General features: G+C 49.1%; 1 protein-coding gene across 1 annotated transcript in view; it reads right to left on the minus strand.

The window, feature by feature from the left end:
- Positions 1–1,199: 1,199 nt before the first annotated feature.
- LRRC75A (leucine rich repeat containing 75A) overlaps positions 1,200–22,779 on the minus strand; it is a 97,763-nt gene continuing 76,183 nt past the window's right edge. Inside the window, exon 4 of the mRNA XM_056353573.1 lies at positions 1,200–5,952. Within this exon, the coding sequence (XP_056209548.1) occupies positions 5,367–5,952 (586 nt within the window). The 3' untranslated portion in view covers positions 1,200–5,366. The remainder of the gene's footprint in view (positions 5,953–22,779) is intronic.

Consider the following 22,779-nt stretch of genomic DNA (forward strand, 5'->3'; position numbering starts at 1 on the left):
TGGGGTTTGCAGCTCGGCGTGGCATTGCCCAGGCTATTGCACTGGGCTCAAAGCGGGCAGCCCAGCTGTAATCCACGCAGGGAGATGTTTGCTCCTCGCTTAGCTTTCCTCTTGACAAGCTGTCCTTGACCATGCACATGTAAATACACAGTTAGGCCCAAACCTGTTGTATTTCTTATTTTTTGGCTAGCTTTGTGTGGGAGTAGTGGTCATGATGTGCTGCCTGGCTGTGTGCAAACCCATGTGTTGAAAGCGTGCAGTCACTTGTGGGGGGCTGTAAGGGTAGGGAGCGATCCCCATCGAGCCTTTAACTCCACTTTATCGTCTTGGAAGACTCTGTTCCCCCAAGGCATGGAAAGGAGAGGCTGAAGCTCCGCAGCTCAGCAGGTTGTGGTATTGCAGGGTCAGCAGCTCTTTAGCTTACAGCTGTTGAGCATTTGAGAATCTTGCGTGAAGCTGGAGCCCGCTCATATGAAGTGGTGAGGCTCGCATCGCTGGAGGCTGTCAGAGGACTGTCAATGATGGATCCTGGTTTCCAGTCTGTCCTTCAGAATTTAATGCTAAAGGCATTTAATAGAGCTGGAAGGATCAGCTCCTTTTGCTGTGTATAGGCTGCTGGTGGAATACAGCCCCCGGGCAGATAAAAACTCAACTGCCCCTGGAGTGACGGAAGAGCGGGAGCACTGCACCGTGTTTCCAGGACAACATCTGCGTACCAAAGAGGTCAGGAAGAGATTAAATCTGTTGCTCACCTAGGAACACCACACTGGAGAGGTTAGGTTAGTTGTTTTTTCCCTTCCTCATAAGCATTAATGTATGAATGCTGTTAATAAGGTCAGTTGGTTTCCTTGGCAATAGCACCTACCGGCGATGCGCTACCAGTTAATGGAACACGGGAGTCTTTGTGTTTCTCAGGACACGAGTGGTCCCTGCACGAGCTTGGGAGCCACCTCCTTGCCCACTGCTGAAATGAGATGTGCTGAACCACAGGAAAGCGCTGGAACGTTTGGGCCTGAATGCAGCGTCAGCTGCAGGGCAATAACCAGGGTGGTTTATTGCCTGGGGCAGCCCCCTCCCCGGCTCAGCCCTCCTGCTGTCCCCTTAGTCCTTTAGGCCACTTTTTGACCTTTCCTCTGCGGCAGGTTTGGGTAGGGGCTTGGGTAGGCATTTGCAGTCGTCTGCTCCTCTCCGAAAGAGGGGTGAGCAGCAACTAATGCTTGGGGGTGACCATCACCAGCCCTCTTGCTTGCTCCTGACCCCCCTCTTCTGGAACATAACCCTCATTTTAAATTAATAATTCCCTTCAAAACCCAAACAGGACTTGTGCAAACTCTTCTGAGAGAACCCAGCTGGAGCGAGCCCTCCGGAGCGCATAGCAGTGGTCCTTCCCTGGCTCTCATGCCTCACCTACTGTTTCAATTCCCCTCGATTCTCCCTTCGATTCCCCTTCCATCTGCACAGAATCATTTTCAATTACATCTCTGTCACTGAAGGTGTAAATCTCCCACAGACTGGCTTCTTTCATGCCCAGGCAGAGCTGTGTGGTGCTGGTGGAGATAACAAATCAAAGCGGGCTTGGGCGTTTTAGGCACTTTTTTATTTTCTGGTGGCCGTTTTCTCCCCCCTTTGACAAGAAATGACCTCAGCCAACTTTAATATTCTAACAGCAGTGATTTTCAGTACTTGAATCCTTCTTCTAGGGCCATTTAAAAGCTTCTGGCCAGAAGCAGCAGCCCCATATAGCACAGGGAACATCATTGATTATACATGGAGTGAGCTCCAGGCTTGTTCTGATGCTGATGAGCTGGAAAGGGAGGCAACCTCATGCTGCTTTCTTAAAAAAAACCCCGCTCTTCACTGAGACCACAGGATCATCATCCTGAAGTGCAATAAATGGCTAATTGACCTAATCCACACTGTGAAGAAGAGACTGATTAGCTAAAGTCCTCTTTGTTTTTATAACTGAGTAACTGTCTCCACTAGAGCTGTGGGGTTTTTTTCTTTGCCTGTGAAAGTCAGTAATTTGGGTTGCATGCTTCAGCATGCACAAATGTACAATAAAAAGCCCTTTCTAGTTATTTCCCTTTCTCACGAGGGCTGCATCCTCACTGGGCACAGAGATACCGGCACAGCCTCTCTGTACCAGCGGAGCTAGCTCAAGTCGTGCAACATCTGCACAGGGCTGTGGGGTCTTTCTCTGGAGGCTCATCCTTTGCAGCATGGTCCTGGATGATCACACAAGGGATCCAACCACGGCATTTCACAGTAGAGGGGGATGGCTGGGATGAGGTCCCAATCTGCAGCACATCTGCGTCAGCCTTAGGGACAGAGCCTTATGTTTAGCCCTCTGTAGCCAAAAGTTGAGCTGGTGAGCTGCTGGTAGCCCTGTGCAGAAAGAGCTTGATAAATGCAAAATATTTCCCAGTTGATTGATGTGTTTCACAGCAGGTGAAACAGCTCAGCTCAGCTGGAAGGGAAATGTGGCAGGAGCAACCTCCTGGGTGGTTTGTGTTGGTGAGGGAACTGAGCGTGCAAAGCATCACTAAGTGATGCAGCACTCTAAAAGCAAAGTGCCTCTGGTTTATGAATTTGCACAGCTAAACCGGGGGGTCCAGACGAATGCTAAGGCCCGGGATGGCCGGTTCCTGTGCAAATACTTTGCAGAAAATAAAAAGGTTGCAGCGAGGAGCTTGTGATTTAAATAGTTTAAACAGATGGAGGGGTCTGACCTGTGCACAAGGAGAGGAGCCCACTGTTGAGTACTGAGGTACTGAGCAAACCAGTGCCTGACCTCTTACAGAAGAAATTGCTGAAGTTTTCTTGTTTGTAAGGAGGAATCTTGTTTTTGATGAAATCCCCATACATGGAGTTACCAAATCTCCTGGTGCAGCAGGGCGGTGTGTCTGTGTGGCAGTAGTGATGGTGGATTTACTGCCTGTGCTACATTGCCTGCCCTGGGTGTAGGCACAGGCTCTGTATGCTGCCTGGCAACCTTTCCATATGGACAAAGCATATGTGCTATATTAACTCAGTCCTGCAGCCTGCCCCAGGCAAGCAGATCCCTGCATGTGGCTGCAGGGGGAGGGGGGAGAAGTGCAGCCTCCCCCAGGGATGGGCTGATGGTGAGGGATGCAGCCGAGACCCGGCCAGCCTGGTGTATCATGTCTTGCTTAATTTCTGCCTTTACTAAAGGTACCTTTTTAAAGTTGTAGTAATGGTGGAAATAGTCCCCAAGTGCTGCAGGAGAGGTCTGCTGGGAGTTACAATGAACCTCTTCCCACCCGTGTCCTGTCCCATGCCATGGTTTGGGTGCTGGAACAAAGATCCAGGACCACGGAATCCTTGCTGCAAAGAACAGCCATTCCCTTCGGTGCACTGAGAAGAGGTGAAAACCCGTGGGGCGGTGTACTGTCCTCAGCATTCCTTTCTCCCCCATTAGTTTTGCACACTGGCGACGTTTAAAATTTAACAGATGCTTTTATAATGCTTCTGTGTCCACCTTCTGCCCACCCTGCAGAACCCAGCCCATAAACGGGGCTATTTATTTCTCTAGCGACCCTTTTTTTAAGCACCGTGGAGAATGCAGCTCCTTCGGTCGTCGGTTTTGCTGGGGTGCTCTGGGATGCCAGCTGGGCATTTAACCTGTAGAGAGGAAAAAATTCAACGCTGGGTCTTTATTAAACATTTTCATTTATTTTGATTACGGATAGCTCCTTTATTTCAAACAGATCAGTTTATTCACTGCAAAGTTTTTTCATGCCTGTTGGAAAGAGTTAGCATTAAAAAACAAACAAACAAACAAAGGAAAAAGGCTTGGATACATGCAAATCATACTGAATGTTGCCAAATGTATTAAAACGAGTAGCAGAGTTTCTTCTAAATTACCTACTTGCGTACGGAGGAGAAACAACCACCAACAGTGTGAAGCGCTGCTGGAAAAAGCTTCCCGGTGCAGTGGTGTTAACCAAACAGAGCCAAAGAGATGACCAAAAGTCTGACTGCGTTTGCACCCAGAAAAAGCAAAGCCAGAGAGTCACCGCTGCGAGCCAGAAAAACGATGCTGTAAAGCTGGTCGGGGGAATGGGCTTTGAACAGCCAGAAAGGGGCTCCCTCTTCGCAAAGGGAGTCAGGTCTGGCCCTTTGAAGGTAAGGGAGAGGAAGTTTTCACGCTTTCCTGCCCTCCCCCAGGTTGAGGATCAGACGAAATTCTGGTTCAAAAGCCAAAGTGCATGGTCCAGCACTGCTGCTCTGGGGTGATCCATTTTCCATCAAAAAGAAAATAAAATCAAACCCCTGTCTCTTAGAAAAAAACAAAACAACATTTTAAAAACAAAGGACTTCTGGTCCAGGGGGCAACGGACACAGCCAAGTGTCCCAACAGCCTTTCGGAGGCTTTACATCTCCAGCTGGCTGTGTCTGCCCTCAGCGGCAGTGATACAGGGATGAACCCCAGGATTATTTTTTCTTTTATAAACCTTCAGTATTGTAGTCTCTTTTGTCATCAACAGCGATGAACCTGAGCTGAGCCCCAGCTCCAGATTTTGTGGCTCGCGTCTCAAAATGGATCAAATACTGTCAGCATCGCTGGTGCAAGCTCCAGGTACCACGTTAAACGCTCTGGAGTTATTCCAGCAGCACGGCTAGTGGGAAACTGGATTTTACATCTGAATAAATACTGGGCAGGCACAAGTGCCAGCCTGATTTCAGTAAGGCTGGAGAGCGAGAGCAGCATCCAGGCATGCTGCGGGCTGGGATTTAGCTTCGCACCAGGAAAGCAAAGCTGTCCCTGCAGGCTGGCTCACAATATGAAGGGAAACACCCCTGGTTAGTGCGTGATCGGACTTTTGTTGTATCTCAGCAGATATGCTATTCATCAGCAACTCCTGAAGTCAGGATTGGAAAGGATTTAAGGTTTATCTCAGTGGCAGTCCTCTTTGGGGTGACTGCTGTCTGTCCATCATGCCTAGGAGAGCAGCTGCGATCTGGCTAGATCCAGCGCGAGGGAAAGGGAGCCCTTCTTTACAAAGTCTGGGCACCTTTCTTCTCCCCTTTTGTGCTCTTCTAAGGGTCTTGTATGACACCACCTTGGAGATGCGTTTTTGAGAGGTTAAAAGGCATAGCACATCACTAATGTTTAAAAATACCTGGCCAGCTTTTGTAAAATATAAGTATTCGACACGATAACCTTTTTGTGTTCTTTGAAAAGAGAGAAGTTGACATTCATTGTACAGGAGGAAGGCAGCAGTCCGGGCTCCCGAAGCATCCCACCATGTGAATCGACCCTCCGCCAGTACCTTCAGCGCTGAGGTCTCGGTTTGAAGTCACCCTTGCTCACCGTGCCCACCCAAGAGCCACGGAGCTGGACATCATGTCTGCGGGGTTGCAGCACCTTGGTCCGAGTTGGGGAGCTCCCCAGCTTCGACCGTTCTATCTGTCTGCTGCAAGCCTGTGTTGTCAGTCTTGCCTGGCCCAGCTCGCAGGTCCTCCTGGCTCTCGGCCAGGCCATCCTGGCTCTCCAAATCGCTTACCTGACCCTCACCGAACTCCAGAATGGTTGGCAAGTTGCCTTGCTTTGGACATCGTCTCTTTAGGCTGACCAAGAAGGGCTGCGGCAAGGAGAAGATGTCCACGTTGTTGCCAAGGTCGATCCAGGTAACGCTGGGGAACTTCTTGGGATCCTTCAGGGTTTCGGTGAGGTCCCGTAGGATGGCCTTGGTGAGCCGGTTGCCGTTGAGGGAGAGGGTGGTGAGGTGGGGCAGCACGCAGAGCGCCGGCAGCAGCTGCAGCAGCATGTCGTCTGTCAGCTCCGTGAAGCACAGCTCCACCGTGTCAATGTGCTCTGAGCTGTGCTGGAGGTAGGACGTGACGCGATCCAAGTCTTTCAGTGTCAGCGGGATGCCTGACAAGTCCACTGTGTTGTCCTGAGGCTTGCCCATCAGGACAGCTTTCAAACTGCAGGGGGAGAAAAGGAGAAGGACGTTAATGTTGGGGAATGTCTCTGCTTGGTGCCATCGCTTTGGGCTCTCTGGCTGCTCAAGAACATGGGTTATTTAGGTAGGATGTTCGGTTGGGGCTAACCATCTCTTCTGTAGAGTCCAGGAGTGTGGCTGTCAAGTTTGGAGGCAGAGAGACATTTCAAGGCTGTTGTTTATTGATAGAAGATGGCCAGAAACGAGGAGACCATATTTAAAACCCCTAATTCAGAAACAGTGCAGAGTTCTTTTCTACAGCCACTGCAAAACCCCGGAATAAAGAGGCTATCCTGCTGCTTTTTAAAGGAGCAAAGAAGGGCGAGGGAGCCCTTGCTTAGGTGGGCAGGAACTGCTGGTGCTGGTGTAACACTTCTCACACTGCTGATTGTGAAGCTCTTTGAGCAGGGAGGCACGTGCTCGTCCTCTCGCCTGAACAGGTGGGAAACTGAGACCCAAGCCAGAACGACTTCATCCCAAGACAGCAAATGTAGGATAGACACCTCCAGGGCCGGCTGATTTGATCTAGTATTTCCAGTGTGTTAGATCTATTATGTCTCTTCAGTGTAGCTGCCGAGGAGACGAGCATGATGGAGAAATCCTTAGATAAATAAATTAATTCTCACAATGGCCCTATAGAGAGTCATTAGCATTAGCTAGACTGGAGTTTCACAGGTCAATTTATCTTCTAAAGTGAATCAAAGAACACATCTACAAGGAGGACCTGTTGGCAGACTAGTGTTGCTGAGGACTTTTTGCTAAATGAATTATTCCGAGTGAATTAGGAGGTTGAAGGAGCCTCACGCATGCTAATTGCTCACATCAACTTGGTGAGCCTCAAAGATCTCATCTGCTGCAGTGACACACGTCTCAGCAAAAAATGCTTTTGCCTTTCATTACAGCCCAATCTGAGGAACGACGGTTCTGCCCAGCACCTGTTGGGTTTTCCAGCTGGAAATGCAAACCAGCACCTAACACTGCTTTTTTTAGCTACTGAGCACCGCCTGCCGCCGAGCAAACCCCCCACCTCCGCTGCCCATGGCATGGTAGGATGCTTCACAGCTGGTCCCACCGTGTGCCCCATGTCGTGAGCTGGGGCTGGGTGCAGGCAGCTGGTAAGTGTCAGGGTTTTACCTGGGGAATACAGAAGGATCACAGCTAGAGAGCTGTAAATTGTGCTGAGCTTTGATTTGTAATTAATGCACAGACACAGACCACCTTGCAAGTGGTGTGAGCTCCCCACTGGACTTGGGGGGAGTAACTTAGAATATGTGAGCTCCCCACTAGACTGGGGAGGGGAGGGGGGGTAACTTAGAATAAAGGCAAGGTGGAGGGAATTGAAGGTTATTTATAAGTACCAAAGCATTTTATTGTTGACTGATCAATACCCGATTAACCACTGAGGAACGTGACATTTGCCACGGCCACTTGATGTGCTGGAGATTTGCAAGCTGAGGAGGAGTGAAATTCCTGCAGTTCCTATGGAAATAAGCCTCAAAAAAAATGCAGGGGGGGCTGCAGGTAAGTGTGTGTGTATATATATATATGTGTGTGTGTGTAGTGCGTGTGTATTTTCCGAAATCATCATCAGAATAACTTTCCTAAATCATCACAGGAAGACTGAAATGGCTCCAACATATTGTTGAAGAGTTTGCTCCAAGCCAGCGTGTCTCAAGGTGCTGGCAAAGAGCCAGGGAGAGCAGCAAGGAGCTGCCGCGCAGGGTGGCCCTTGCCATGCGTGCGTGCACGGGCGCTAGCTGAGCGCTCTGCCTAGTCTTACTGCTCTGTCGTCATCCAGAGAGCAAAAAGATCTGGGTGTTGCACACGGTATTGTGAACGTAGGGAGGACGATCTGCCACGTGCGTCTGCTCCGCCGAGGGGCCGGTGCTATGTGCAGTGCCTCATGTGTCTGCCTGTCGTATCCCTGTGGATTATTAGCTGCCTGCCTTTGAGCCGGTTGCCGAATAGCACGGCAGGCCATCTGGGCTGGCACTGGTGCAGTCAGCGAGGCCAGTTTAACAGGGCTGAGGGTGGTTTTAGCAGCAAATACAGGACAAGCCATGGCAGGGCTGCCGGGGTGTCCCGGTGGATGGACGCGTGTGCACCGGTTGAGAACGCAGCTGCGTTTGTGCTTGGGGTTAAGCTGTCGGCCAGACAAGTGGAAACAGCCTCCATTGTGCCAGGGGAGGTTTAAATGGGATATTAGGAAAAATTTCTTCACTGAAAGGGTGGTCAAGCTGCCCAGAGAGGTGGTGGAATCGCCATCCCTGGAAGGCTTTAACAAACGTGTAGATGCAATGCATGGTTTAGTGGTGGGCTTTGGCAGTCTGGGAGTAATGATTGCACCTGATGATCCCAAAGGTCTTTTTCCAACCTAAATGATTCTATGATTGTGTGACTCAGGGCCAAGATGCTGCTCTGCTGTCTCCTCTGGGCATGTTTTCCCATGCTGCCCACGAGCAATGACTGCCCAGAGGCTGTTATTTCAAACAAGGGGGAAAATGAGAGCTTTACTCCAAAGATCCGTGCCCAGGGGTTGTGTGCCAGTTAAGAGTCTCCAAATCCCGCTCTGGAATGGCACAAAAGCCATGTGGCGGGTGCCCATGGCCACAGGTTGGCTCTGGAGACGTGGCTATGACCCAGCCAGGCTGGGGTGAGAGCAGGCAAAGTCCTGGGTGCTGTTAGACTGGAAACATCTCTCAAATCTTGACCAGGTTGTGATGGGGAGGCTGGCAGGGGTGAAAGATGTCTTTTGACATTTCCTTGGTGATGCTGGGTTATGCTCCACAGTCCGTTTAGCAGTACTTCGGTTTTACTTCTCTTTTGAAGATCTTATTAAAGGAAGAAATGGATGCAGATAAGCACTGGGATTAAAATCAGCTGCCATCTAGAGGCTTGGCTAAACACTAGGAAAACAAGCTCTCCACCAAGCCTCACCACTCACCAGTGCCAGCCCAGTTTCAGTTTGCACTTGAGCTGTAGCTTTCTGGTATTGCAGTGTGGCAGAAAGGGAGGTAATTTCACAGAACCTGCTTGGCTAGGGCGGGTACCAAAACCAGAGCTGGATGCAACAACTGTGCAAAAGGCATTGATCCAAAAGCCAGGTGATGCTCACAGTCGTTTCACATGAACTGTTTGTTTTCAGGGAACACCCCATAGGAAAGAACTAAATTTAGGATTTTTTTGTGGTTCCCGAAGCCCTTTATGGTCTCACATGACCTGGTGCAACCCTCCTGCTCTAACAGAAAGGCACCTGCCTGCTGTGCTGCAAGGAAAAATCACAGTTTCACCTAACTAGGTGATGCAGTGGTAAGGTCTCCGTAAGGAAATCAGTTGCCCCCTGCCCTTCGTGCCTCAGAAGCTGCTCAGCTGCTCTGTGTTTGTTATTCAGGGATGTTCTGTTTGAAAAGAGGAGCTTATCCTGGCTGTGGTTGCTGCTGCTGGGGGGACATTGCTGTGGGCTGGAGGAGACTCAAGCCAGGTGGAAGAGGAGACACCAGGGCATTGCGGGCTCTAGGAAGACAACGAGTCTCCCCAAAAAATGCTAGAATGCCCAGATGCCAGCTGCATGAATTAATTTCTCATCCTTAAAAAAAAGATGTGAGTTTGTGCAGCAGTTGGCCAATTTCGTTATCACCATTAAGGAGAGTGATTGACTTCTTATTAACCTTCTAGCTCTAAGTACTTGGGAGACCTGAGGGCAATTTCAATCCATCATCCTGACTGCAGCCCTGGCATAAAGAAGGCGCTGGGCTCCGGCACCAGGCGAGTGAGCCAGGGCAGCCCAGCCCGTGCCGTCTGCCACGACCATGCTTGTGCCGCAAGGCTGGGGCAGGGTCCCCGGGCTGTGGGTGCTCATCCCTGCACAGTAAACCCAGCGGTGCTCAGCAGAAGGCCACGGGAGAGGAGACCGATGAACATCTGGGATGTCTTGCAAGAAATAGCACCCGATTTGACAGACAGCCCTACCTCTGAGGCTGTGCCAGGTATGAAAAATGTCTTGTCTGTTGGTGGGGGAAGGAAAAAAATCAATAATGGAGTCTTGAGAACAGAAAACAGGAGAAAAGGGATGTATCCAGCATGGTTAGGTAGGACTGAGGAGATGGGGGATTGCAGGAGGAGCAAGACCTACAAGAGCAAGCCCAAATCAGCTGGCAGCAGAGGGAAAGCAGTTTCCTTCTGCATACAGCACCAGAGGCAGAGAAAGCAGGGAGCAGCAGCACCCTGGGGCTGTACGGCTGTTTGTATGGCTGTGCTTTCATCTCCCCAGCTTGGATCCAAGAGGATCAGCCCTCTGGCTTTGCAGGAACACCTTTAGCCAATACAAACCGAAGCCCTGGTGCAGAGCTCTGCCCCTGCAAGATCCTAAGCAGCCCAGTGGGATTTTTTTGGGTTACAACCGAGCATCCCTACGTGGGCGCAGGCAGTCCAGTAGGAACCGTGAGCACAGCTGGGTGTGCTGAGGCTCTGTACGTGCTTTGGGCATCCTGGCAAGAGCTGTGGCCTGAAGAGAAGAAACCAAACCAGCCTGATGGATGAGCCGCCTTTCGCTAAGGGTTCTTACCGTACTGATAAACAGAAGCCCCAGGCTACGATCACCCATGGCAGGCTCTGAACTTGTGATTTAGGCCCATTCAAAGGCACACAAATCTCACTGGAAACCTTTTTTTTTTGTAAGCAAATCGTGGTTTACTGAGTGTGTGCCTGTGACTTACTACACACATCAGCCAGCAGGCAGGTCGGGTGGGAGGAAAGGCTAATGAATGAGAGTCACTGCTGCCCTTCATTATTATCTGCACATTTCAGTTGCTGGTTTGCCCTGGGTAAGATTATTAACACAGGCTGCTTAGCAAAAGGCTGGCCAGGCAGTTTCTATCATTTTGATCTTTTTTTTTTAGATTTTGGTGCAATGGTGCAATTAGCACTTTCCCATCTGGGCTGCTCTCCCCCACAAGACGTGGCAAAGCTGGGATGCATCTGCTGCACCCCTCTACATCACCTTTAAACGAAACGTGTTACCAAACTGCACTACCAAGCAGAGAAGGGCATGGTGGATAATGCCTACCCGTTCTTGGATTTATTCCACACTGCGAGCGTGGAAAGGGGCCGGAGGAAGGGTCAGAGCTTGGGCTTGCCCCCTCGTCCCCTTCCCCTGCCACTGGCACTAAGCCTGGCTTTGCAAGGGGGCAAAACCTTGCTCCGGTAGCCCAGGCTGCTCAGTCTAAGCCAGGACAATTACTAACTTAGTCTTTGTTTTTCATGCAGGTGCAGGCAAATAGTTACCCAGACTCCCCATCTGCCAGAGAAAAGTTTTTGACGCAAATTCCCTCTGCCTTCGGTGAGACCCTGAGCTGCTCTTCCGCTGGGATGTCCTTTACATCAAAATTGCCAAAGTGAATCTAAGCGTCGTTCATCCAGAGAGTTGGGCCCTCATTTTAACGGTTTTAGGTTAGTCTTTAAAGCTTGTTCAGCCTAAGAAAATAGCTCAGAATTTCTAGGTGCAAAAAGCTCTGGAATCTCTGGCAGAAACAACTTACCTAGGTGGGGGATCAGCCCTTGAGCACCCCTCGGTAGCAGGAGAACAAGAGGGCTTGAAAAAGAAAAGTTACAAAGCTACTGCTGGTTTTCCTTGTTTAATGTAAGAGGTTTGGTTTGTTTTTTTTCTTCTGGCAAGACAGATCCTACAGTGCAAAAACTATTATAAACTGATGGGGTGCCAAGCTCCGGTGGGTAGGTCGGTGATGTCTTGGTGCACGGCACATCTGGAGTCTCGCTGAACTCTCCTGTGCCTGGGGGGACTGTTGCACTGCGGCAGCAGCATCTGTTAGTGGCGGTTCGTGGCTTGCTGGATTAGCTGAAACCTCAAACACACACCTCCACAGCCATTTAACAAGATCTATACTTATCCCTTTACAAGGTCTCATTTAACCTGGATGTGGGCAGGAAGACAGCTGTTAATGTGACATCGTTCTCTCTGCTGGTAATTTTTTGGCAATGCTGGGAAAGAAACTAATGAAATATATATATATATATATTTTTTTTTTTAAAAAGAATTTATATTCATATGTTGGCAGCTACTTCTCTCCCATATGTACTGCTGCATCACTTTTTGGAAGCAGCCCCAGCCAGCAAGGTGTAGCAAGGCTGGGGCCAGGGTGATTCCGCAGTAACAAGCTCTTCCCACCTAAAAAATCCCAAATTACTGCCGTCTTGCAGTCTTTGAGCACCAAAGCTGCTTATAGCAGGATCTTGCTGTCAAATAAAGCACATAGTATCCCTGTGAATAAGTGATAACCATTTAATAGCATGGCTAAAATAAGCATCCAGGGGTTGATCCTTGTTTTATCCAGCACGGATAGCCCCTGCACAGAGTGATGCTGCCTGCCTGCCTTCATGTAACGTCTTGTGGGACTTCTAGTGTGGCTTTACTTTAGCAAAACTGAGATGATAACAAAGGGAGAATGGGGATAACTTCAGGGCAGCTCTTTTTTTTTGTTTTGAGCTGCTTTCAATATTGCTTCACGTTTGGGTTTGGTGGGTTTTTTTTTTTTTAACTTTGGAGCATGCATACAATTTCTGCCAGCAAGTAAAAGAGGATTTCTCACTAGGGCTCTATCCTCCCCTTGAGAGGGATTTAGCTGATACCTACTGAAACAGATCAACTACCCTGTACAAACAGCCTTTTCACCCTGACGATCTGCAGTCTGTATCAAAGGCAGAGGAAATCTAAATCACTGGGGCAGAGCATCCCCGTTGCTCACGCTGAAGGATGGTTTGCTGCTCTGCAGCAGCCTACGCTCAGTCTGTCCCTCAGGAAACAAACCAACCAACCCCCTCCCCCCCCCCCCAATGATTTAATAAAAATAGTTCTGTGGATATTCTGAACCATCTCATGGAAGTAAGGAAGATATTATGTTAACAAACAGCTGTAAAAATTTTTTATCCCTGCCATAAAGTTTGCCACAGAATGGCCCCAAATCTCCGGAGGAGGATCTTGCCATTAAAGAAATCGCTACGAGCCTTAGTGGAGGATCAGTTACACCCACTTGGTTTCATCCTCACACTTTATAAGGATATTCCATAGGGGAATACACAGATTTTTCTCCCCAGCTGGAAACAGTATATGGGGTTTTGACCCATTTAATGATAGGACTGGGTATACAACCACGCACAAAACTCCTGGTAACACTTTGGCAGGATGCGGATTTATATACACTTGTGCTGAACCGAAAGCTATTTTGCATGCAGCATTGAATGAGATCAGAAAACGTTCCCATGAACAAGAATATTGAGGTTTAGATCAAAGAGAATTAAAACAAAGGGCTTTCCTCTTCGTATAAGCTCATGACATTTTTCTAAAGCACGGCACAAATCAGCACAGGAGATGCTGATGTGTCCTGTAATAAAGTATAATTGGACTATTGAGCCACTTTCTTGGAGGGCAAAGGAATAGCTCAAGAAAAATGAAGACGAGGCAACCCCACAGAGTGAAGAATTACAGTAAGAAATTCACATGCTGTCGCTGGTGAGAAAACTATTTATGAAAATGTCAGCAAAAAATTATTGAAAGTATTGAGTCATCAGAAAAGAAGTCAAGTCTTGAGAAAAAAGACTTGTCCTGAAATACTGATGGTATCAAAGATAAGTGTTAAATTCCAGGTCCCTACTCCTGCTTCAAATGATGACAGCCAAACACTGGAATAGGTATTTTGGAAACGGAGGGAAGGAATACAAACAAATGCAGCGAATGCAGAGACCCTGTAATAATGTCACCAAAAGGGTTAAGCTGCCCCGGGCTCAGAGGAGGAACACAAACAAGAAAATATAATTACCTAGCTTAAATGAGGAACGCAACTAAGGTGTATATAATAACGGCTACATTTTACATTATAGCTATATTTTATATGTATTATATATGACATATATGATATATGATGTATATGTAATAATAAGGATGGCTAAAACAGGGAAAATGAGAATAGATTGCTCTTTCTTCATCTCTCAATTCATGAGCCAAGGGACACCCACTGATGCTGAAAGACTAAACTCCCAGCGGATAGAAGGGAAGGAGTGTTACACCGAGTTCAAATTAACCTCCCAGCTCCAGCCGCGGGATAGCTCTAACATCAAGGGCTTGGTGGGAGGTCCACGGCGGACATAGCACTGCTGCGGCTGATAACATCAAAAGTCATGTTAGGATTTAGGTAAATAAATTAACTGGGTCTACGTCCTGGGGCGGAATTGTAGAAATTGTAGAATTTGCCAAAACGGGGCCCTTTTGCTTCATCGCCAAAGCCTGGACAAGGGCTGGGGGGTTGCTCCTATGTGAGCAGCCTGGTGAACATCAACGGCCCTGGGACCCTGAAGGGTCCAAAGGCTGTGTCAGGAGGTGGGGGGGGCATATAAAAATATACACGCATGTGCCTGTGTATGTGTGTTTTGCAGCTGTTCCTTATATATATATATATATATATATATAAAAACTAGGGAGAGGCATTACAGGCCAGGAGCAAAAACGCTTCTCCTTAGGCCAGTGGCAGGGAAAGGACCGTATTTCCCCAGTTAAGTTCCAAAAAACTCCGTTCAACAGGTCTGTGATGCTGCCTAGCTGAATACTTTCCTTTTTTTATTTCCCCCTCCCCTCTTTTGTTTTAGAAAAAACCCAACACTCATCAAAACATGAAAGCTGAAATCCAAACCCAATGTAGCCAGAGCCCAGATCAGAGCTGGGGTTGCCAAATTCCCCAAAATTCAGAGACACACGATTCCTACATGGGGCCACCACAGCTCAGGATTGCTTTTTACTTTATTCTAAAGTTTAACTTGTCAGCGCTGCAGTGTGTGTGCTGCCATGATTAGTCATTAGCTGGTCTAGCTCCTCGTTTGCTGCCACAGAAAGATTTAGGGGTTTAGTAACAGCATAGTTAAGTCTGTTTTTCTCCACCTTTACAAATGAATAGGTTTTCACTCCTCGCCTTAGATTCAGAGCAAAGAGGATTTTCAAATATATAAATATAAAAATACAGCACTTCAAAGCCCCTTTAAGGCTTACCAATAAACACATAAAAAAAAAATCCTAAGTCTTTACTGTTAAGAAGGGAAGCACCAGTGGGGATTAGTTATTTTGGCCTCTCCTTGTTCCAAGAGCTTTCCTAGTTTTGCTAAGGTTTGCAGTTTTCAAAGTAAAGTCTGGACATCCCCGTTGTTAACTTCCCTCCCCTGCCATCCGAAATTCTTCCCAGGCGGCTCCTCCAGCGAGCACCATGGGATCTCGGGGGGTGGGAAGGGCAGATAGCTCAGGCAGGAGCTCGTCATCTGGGGGGTTTGCTCCTAATTTTGGCCCTGAGGTGTGACATCAAAATTAACTTTCTTATGGCCGTTTATAAAATAATTGTGGCTGCTGGGAATGTTCTGTGGGAATCACATCCCCAACTAGGATCTCCTATTGCCGTTGCAAGACCAAACACTGGGCTATTTCTGGAACTCGGCACAGCACTTTTAAAAACATTTTTGAAAGCATTTTAAGTGCATACCTGGAGGGAATGCTAGAATTTTCCCCTTGCAGCAGAATCCTCAGCGTTGCATGCTGCCGGTCCCTGCGTGTGTGATGCTTGCAGCATACCTCCTCCGTGTGCCCGAGTGCCCCGGCTGCTCCACGAACAGCTCTTTGTTTACACATCTTTCCTTTCCAAACCCCACTGAATTGTCTTTGGCTCCACACCAAGCTCCACAGGCCTGTTCCTTCTCTATTCCAGGCATACAGTTTGGGAAGTGCATGGGGTAGTTGATGGGAAGAGTCATTTCTGTGCACCCAAGAGCATCCAGCCCCTGCACCACGAGAACTAAGGGTCTCATGGCTTTGGCCACAGCGTGGTGGTAGAAGGACCGTTGGCATCATCAAGATCTTGACCACTAAATCCTTCCTATCATGGTGAGATGAAGTCAAGCACCTTGGATTTATATTTGTTTACTATATTAATCCACACCTGTGCAACGTCTCCACAGACACCTATTAAATTCTAAAAGCTCGTGATACAAGTAATAAGAAAAATTTCCCCTGGGTGACTGCTGACCCTCTCCACTAGCCTCAACTCCATCATCTCAACCCGTCCAATGAAGAGCCACCCACCAGAGAGCACCATCACCCAGCCCTTGGTGCCTACCAGCCCCCACGTCACCCCAAAGCCAGGGACACAGCTCACACGCCGCACCTTGCACATGGGTTCCCACCTTGCAGGGGACCAGTCACTGCCTCATCCCTGGTGTGGTGAAGGGATGAGATGTCACCGGTGCCATCAGATGTCCTGCTCGTGGCACAGCCCTCAGCTCCTCTGCTGGGTACGGCACACGGGCTGAGAGCTGGCGGTGGCTTTGGGCAGCTGCACTCAGGCTTTGAAGACCCAGATCCGGCTCTAAACACACCTAAGCACACTAATATTGCAAATCATGTGCGGGTGGAGGAAGGAATCTGGTATTTTGGGTGCAGCACCTCTTTGGGGGAAACAGAGTGCATAAGAAGAGACTGGAGAAAGAATAAGAGAAAAGAGAAAGAACATAAAACAGAGAAGAGTCTGTGTTTGGGGCTGGGTGGATTAATTTACTCTTAACACCTCCCAGAATGACTCTAATTCCACCCTAGAGCATCTTTCCGAGGAAGGGAAATAAAGGACCGCAATTTTCTTTGCATTAAGCACTTTGGCAAAGCAATACTTGGTCCCTTTCTAAGGCTGACGTGCCTCAGTCCTGTGCTAGCACAGAGGAAAGGGGGAAACCACGGGGAACGAAGGGCAGGCAGCTCGGGCAAAAACTGCAGGCAGGGACTGGCTTCTGCACTGCCTTCCACGGGCACGTGGGCTGTGGGACGTGCAAAGGCTGCACGGATTCTGGAAGCTGAGGAGAAAAATAGCAGTATACAGAAAGGAACCAGACACGGTGAACAAGTGGCTGAAATGAATTTAAAAAGGGAAGGGGAAAAAAAAAAGTATAATGTTTTTGGTTTTCAGTCCAAACCACATAAATCTGACCCACTAACACTGGCCAAGTGGAAGTCAGAGATCCACCACCTGGGAGCTCAAGGAAAGTCCATCTGGGTCCAGCTGCTGGGGCTCATGCCCAGGCTGCTGGAGAAGCAGCTGTGCTTGGTGGATGTTTGGGGACTTAGAGCCACCGATGGGGCCCTATGATGATAACAACCCCTAGAGAAGGTCCTAGAGAAGGTTAAACCAAACCAAACATCTGAGATAGACCGAAAGAGCACCCACACCTTCCCATGGTCAAGCTCCATCACCAAACCGCTCTTCCCTGCTCTTGCTTCTACAGCTGTGAGGTTGCTGCGTCATCAGAATTTCACAGCATCCCAGTGGTATGGAGTAAAAAGACCCAATTAAACCTTTCAAAGCAACAAGCTTCCACACACACAAGAAAATGTAGTGTTATCCGAAGAAGCAACTTGACAAATATCCCCAATAGGGATAATCAAGCAGAAGAACTGCTCTCATTTGCATGCTGCACAGCCAGCTCCTCATCATCGTCCAGAGCCGAGGAGGCTAGATTCAAACATTCAGTGAAGCGATGGTCTTTTGCTCTGCACGAGAACCATTTATGTGTTACAAGAACAGGGATTTTTCCCAACTTGTTTTTATTTTCTGCTAAACAAAATTCTAAAAATAAGCATTTGGGATCCATCAAAATGCTTTGCTATTTAACTCTATTTAACGCATTGCAAAAAAATGTAAATATCCTGCTGTTGCAGTACTCCATTTTTCTTCCCCCATCCTCCCGAAAATGAAATGTATTTATATACTCCTTCCTACGACATATTTTGTTCTCAAGAAATCTGTGTTTTCCTATAGGGAAACCATGCTGGAACATTCCCAACAAACTCTACTCCAATGTAATAAGAAACTGCAGCTGACGCCCCATTAATAACATGCATTTGTAGAAAAGGCAATCTGCACAAGTGCCAACAGAAAAACAAGAATTTAAAAGAAAACAACATGTTGGGATTGTTGCTTCTGTAAATGCCCTCCTGGAAGAGAATTGGACCAGAATGAGAAATTGTTCAAGTTTGCATTATAACAAACAATGGTTTGCAATAAATAAACAACATTTTCTTTAAATTCTGACACGGAGGGGGAGGGGAAAAAGGCTGAAAAGACTCTTGGAAAGGGACTTTTATGATTGAATATATAAAAAACACCTGAGAGTAGCTATTGGATTTACATGAGCAGCTCCCCGCCAGAGAGAAAGGCAGCTGATGTGTTTGACTGGGAAAAGAACCTTTGAACTGAGTTGCAGCGCTCAGTGTCCAAAGGAAAGAGGCCACAGGAAGAGCAATAACTAGTAAATTGCTCACAAACCCATACAATTTGCTGCCAATGCGTTTAAAACAGTTCCATCCTGGTGAGCTGAAAGGAAGGGGAGGAAAACGGGAAGGGGCAGGAGGAACGGGCTGTGATGGTGAGGGATAGGAGACCCGTGGGGATGGATGGAGCACAGCAAGGCAGCGCTGGCCGGGGCTCCAGCCCCTTCTGCATAACCGGGATGGCTGGCTGCTTGGAATTCTTCATTTAGTTTCATTACTGGTGTGTCTTAATCATTGCAAGGAACGACCCCACCAGCAGGCTGGCTGTGGCCCCCAATGTAGGGTGGGACAGCGTGGCTGCTCCCTCTCCGTCCCCCTCATTGCAAATTTTAGAGAAAAATAAATGAGTTTTGACACATCTTGTCTATTTGCAGATGAAAAGGGCTATTGTTAATTATCTCCATCCCTTTCCAGGGCCGGGGGGGCTTTGGGGTGGGGGAAACGCACCCGGTCAGGCAGGACAGCTTGGGAGGCATTGGCTCCGGGTTGCTTCTGCCGAGCAAAAAAATAAACCAGGAGTATCTGCAGAGAAGCGCATGTGTCACACCGACCAGGCTTTCGCTGAAGGCTGGAGGGTCACTCTTTGCAGAGGCTGTTTGTGTTTCCTGTTCCTTGAAATAAGCTGAATCCCATTAATGCAAAGGAGAAGAAAATAAGATTTTTGACAGGGAGGGGGAACTTCAACTCTGATCCTCCAGCCCAGTTTTCTCATCAGAAACCAGCCCAAAGAAGAAAAAAACCCACCCCTCTCCCAACTGCTTTTCCTGCAATTAGGGAGTGATCAGCTGCCAAAATCTGTGCCTGGGGCTTTGCTTTCCCTAAACTGTTTATTTTATTGGAGTACAGATCACATTTGGAAGAGTTTAGGCAGGCAGAGGTCCCCCATTGCCTGTGCTGCTCTGATGAGAGCCAGAGCACGAGACGCAGCTGCCAGCCCGGCTCCCAGGATCCCTGCCTGTCCCTCACGCTCTTTGGGAAGATGCCTTCTCCAGGGCTGGGGGCTGGTATCACCCCCAGTTTCCCCCGATCCTTGACACACTGACCACTTCAAGCCAAAGCCCTGCCCTTTCCGCTGCCATCCCGGCATTCCAATGGCCAAGAGAGGGTCGGAATCCTGACATGGGTCCCAGGTGGATCAAAGAAACCTACTTCTGCTTCAGCCCGACTGCGGACACGTTTCCCACAGCTGGTTTTTGGGGGAACACTTACCACTTCCCCCCCGCAGGGCAGAGGATGGACGAACCTGCAGCCATCCCATAGCTACGGGGCTGGTGTCTGACCATGCCTAGGGTGGCAGGAACCCCCCCAGCCAAGCAGCGAGAAGGTCTTGGCTGCAAGAGGAACCGGCTGCCCGACGGAAGAAGAGATGAGACAGCCGAGGTGAATGCCTTTCACCTGGTGGTTGGCCTGGCTATCCGTTTTTAATTGCAACTTGCACAGCTATCGAGCCACAAAAGTTCTGTTCCACGTGATTTTTAATAAACGGACATTACACTGGCCAAGAAATTCCTTGCACCGTCACCGTCCTGCTTCCCTGCAGGGGCATACAACCCCAAGGAGGGACGAGACCCCCAGCAATTAGGCAGTGTTAAGCTAATGAGGCTTGACCGGTGTGAGACTGCTTCCACAAGCCTTCCCCGTGCTGGCAGACCCAATCTGCTTTACATTAACGTGCACAAAAAATAGTGGGTCCCACTCGGCGCGGCAGAACAGAGCGAGCATTGTAACCTCAGCTTTCATCAAACGAGGAGTAACAGGATACAACCTGATCCACTACTAGCTCTCTGCTCATGCCTCCAAAAGAAAAAGCGATGGGGTTTGTAGCTTTTTCATATTGTGTCCCAACGAGAAGATTTAATAGGGATCCTCCTTTCTTTATAAGTACGGCAAAAAGTTGCTCGGAGCAGGGGGTTGAACCTGCTTTATTTACATCCTATAGGTTCCTTTTTCTGCTGGGCATGGTTTTTCCTGCAGCTTTGCTACCTGCTCACAAAGCCATTTCATTTTAATAGACCGCCCCCCTTCTACAGGGTCAGCAGAAACAGCCGCTACCATTTCTGGGGCTGCAAAACCAAACAAAAGAAAGCAGGCAACGAGCGTCTTTAACTGCCCAAAGAAAATCCCTCTTTGCCCAGCACTTCATGGCTTTTGGCAGGTTATTTCCCTGCTAACACTGGGCATCTTGGCATTCTTCTTCCCTGGAAAGATGGAAACAGAGCTGATATCGGAGGTGAAGCTCGCTGCCAAGACTGCCTTTTCAGCTGGGCATAACAAAAAGGGAATTTTATACGCCGCTTTTAGCAGCAAAACATCCCTGCCGCCCGGTTCCCCGAACCCCTACGGCACTGCAAATTCTGCGGACAAGCAGGAAAACCACAAAAACCTGCCCCGAATTTTCCCTGACTGGCTGGGTAACCTACTTGCTTTTCTGTTAAGAGCCAGGTCCCATTATCAGCTCTATCAATAAACCTACAAACCCATCGCCCTCTCCCTTCGGCTGCCCCAATGCACACATTTTGCCCTTTTCTCCACTTTCTGTACCCATCAGTGACGCGGTTTCTTGTTGCTGTGCTCCCAGCTGGCTGTTAGAGGGGAATGAGCGATGCTGGAGAGATCAGCCCAACAACAAATTTCCCAAGGTAAGCAATTTGTCTGTATTATGTGGACACATGCACGTATATATATATATGTATTTCCACCCCCCACCCCCACCCCGTCTCTAACTCATCATCTTCAGAATAATGAGCTGCGTTTTAGCACTCAGTGGCCGGCATGACCCAACAGCTGGTTAAACTGGGGAACACGGGAGGGGACAGTCCAGATGGGCATTTCTCTCAGCCAAGACACTGCCAAGGAATAATCCCCATTCCCAACAGCAAGGTGAGAAGTGACCTTCATGAGAGACTGGGCACGCAGGGAGGCCAGCCCATGACGATGGCTCCCCCACAAAAAAACCCCTCATCTCACCAGTTTGGTGCTAACCCTGGGCAAGGGGAGGGTGAAACTCCTGGAGGAGCATATTGCCACCCTGGGCAACATGTTGCCAGATGAAAGAAACCAGCCTTGGGGATGGACGCCCCGTTTCTCCGGGACTGGGATGTGTCAGAACACAGGCTGCCCATGCTGGCAAGACAGGCAAAAGGCAGCGCGGAGCCGTGAGCGTGGGCAGGGTCTGCACGCTGCGCTTTGGGCTCCCTTTCCTTGGAGGTGCCAACCAGCCCCTTTTGAGATGCAAAAGATCCTTCTGCGCTTCCCTGAGCGCTGGCAGGACACTTGGCCCATGGCCAAAAGGGGCTTTTTTTCTCCACCCTGTCACCTGTGAGCCAAAGGACTTTACCCCATCTGATGATGAAATGTCAAACTGGAAGGGGATGAGTCAAGCCTGTCTGGGTCACCCATGGGGTGAGCCAGGACCTCGGGGCCAGGCTACTGGGGGACAGATGGAAACACCTGCCTAGGAGCAACCAGAACAACCAGGGATGCAGCTAGGCTGGGCCTGGGATGCAGGAGCCTGTGCCAGGAAAGCTCCAGCTGTGCTCCATCGCAGCCCTGCTGTGACCTGCACCCTGCTGCTCGCATCTCCTCGTGCAGAGCCTGCTGCCTTCTCCGGTCCCACCCCCCCCACAGGCTCTCCTGCTCCTGCCAGCCCCACAGCAATGCACAAGAACAAAGAAACCACCCAGATCCAGCCCAAATATGCCTCGGTGCCCCTTTGAAATGCCTGATGCCCAGCTGCCACCATCCAAAACCTTTGTGCTGGAAACTTCGGTCCAGCCCTTCTCCCCATGGCAGCAAGGAGCAGCAATGCTGCCAGTGCTCCCACCACTGTCCTCCTTTGCACTGCTATTTTAAAACATTATTTTCATTCAAAGAGAGCAGCAGCGGGTGTGGGAGGTGGAAACTCACCCCGACAGCAAGCCAAAACCCCAAGTCGAAGTGATGGATGAGCTCACTAAACGCCTTCATTTACCACCGCTAACGATGCACGATGTGAAAGGGCTTGGAAAGAAATTTAGAAAGCTTCTATCAAAGCTTTATCATAAAGCTTGATTCTTCTAATTGGGAAATATAGCCAGGGGTGACAGCCGTGCCAGGGCTGGCTGGTAATTAGATGGGCACCGCTGCCTGGGGGAGCGATGCCTTTCCCGCACGGTGGCAGGAGAGCAGCCCTGTGCAGACCTCACCAGCTAAACAAGGAGTAAGGCAGCGGCTGTTTTACACAAGGCAAACAATCATGGGGTGTCTGGAGGACTTCCAAGGCGGGGAGGAAGCGCATGTGTGTGTGGGTTCATTACTTCACCAGCTGATGCCCTCATTTAATAACCATTTCTGCTAGTTGATTCCCCACACAGCAGCCCAGGTTGGGAGGATAGATTTAAATAATCGCCGCCGTGTGTCAAAAGCAAATCTAATTTCCACTCCCTCCAGAAGCAGAGGAAGTGGAGT

The sequence above is a fragment of the Falco biarmicus genome, chromosome 1 (assembly GCF_023638135.1).
Source record: "Falco biarmicus isolate bFalBia1 chromosome 1, bFalBia1.pri, whole genome shotgun sequence".
Classification (NCBI taxonomy): Eukaryota; Metazoa; Chordata; class Aves; order Falconiformes; family Falconidae; genus Falco; species Falco biarmicus.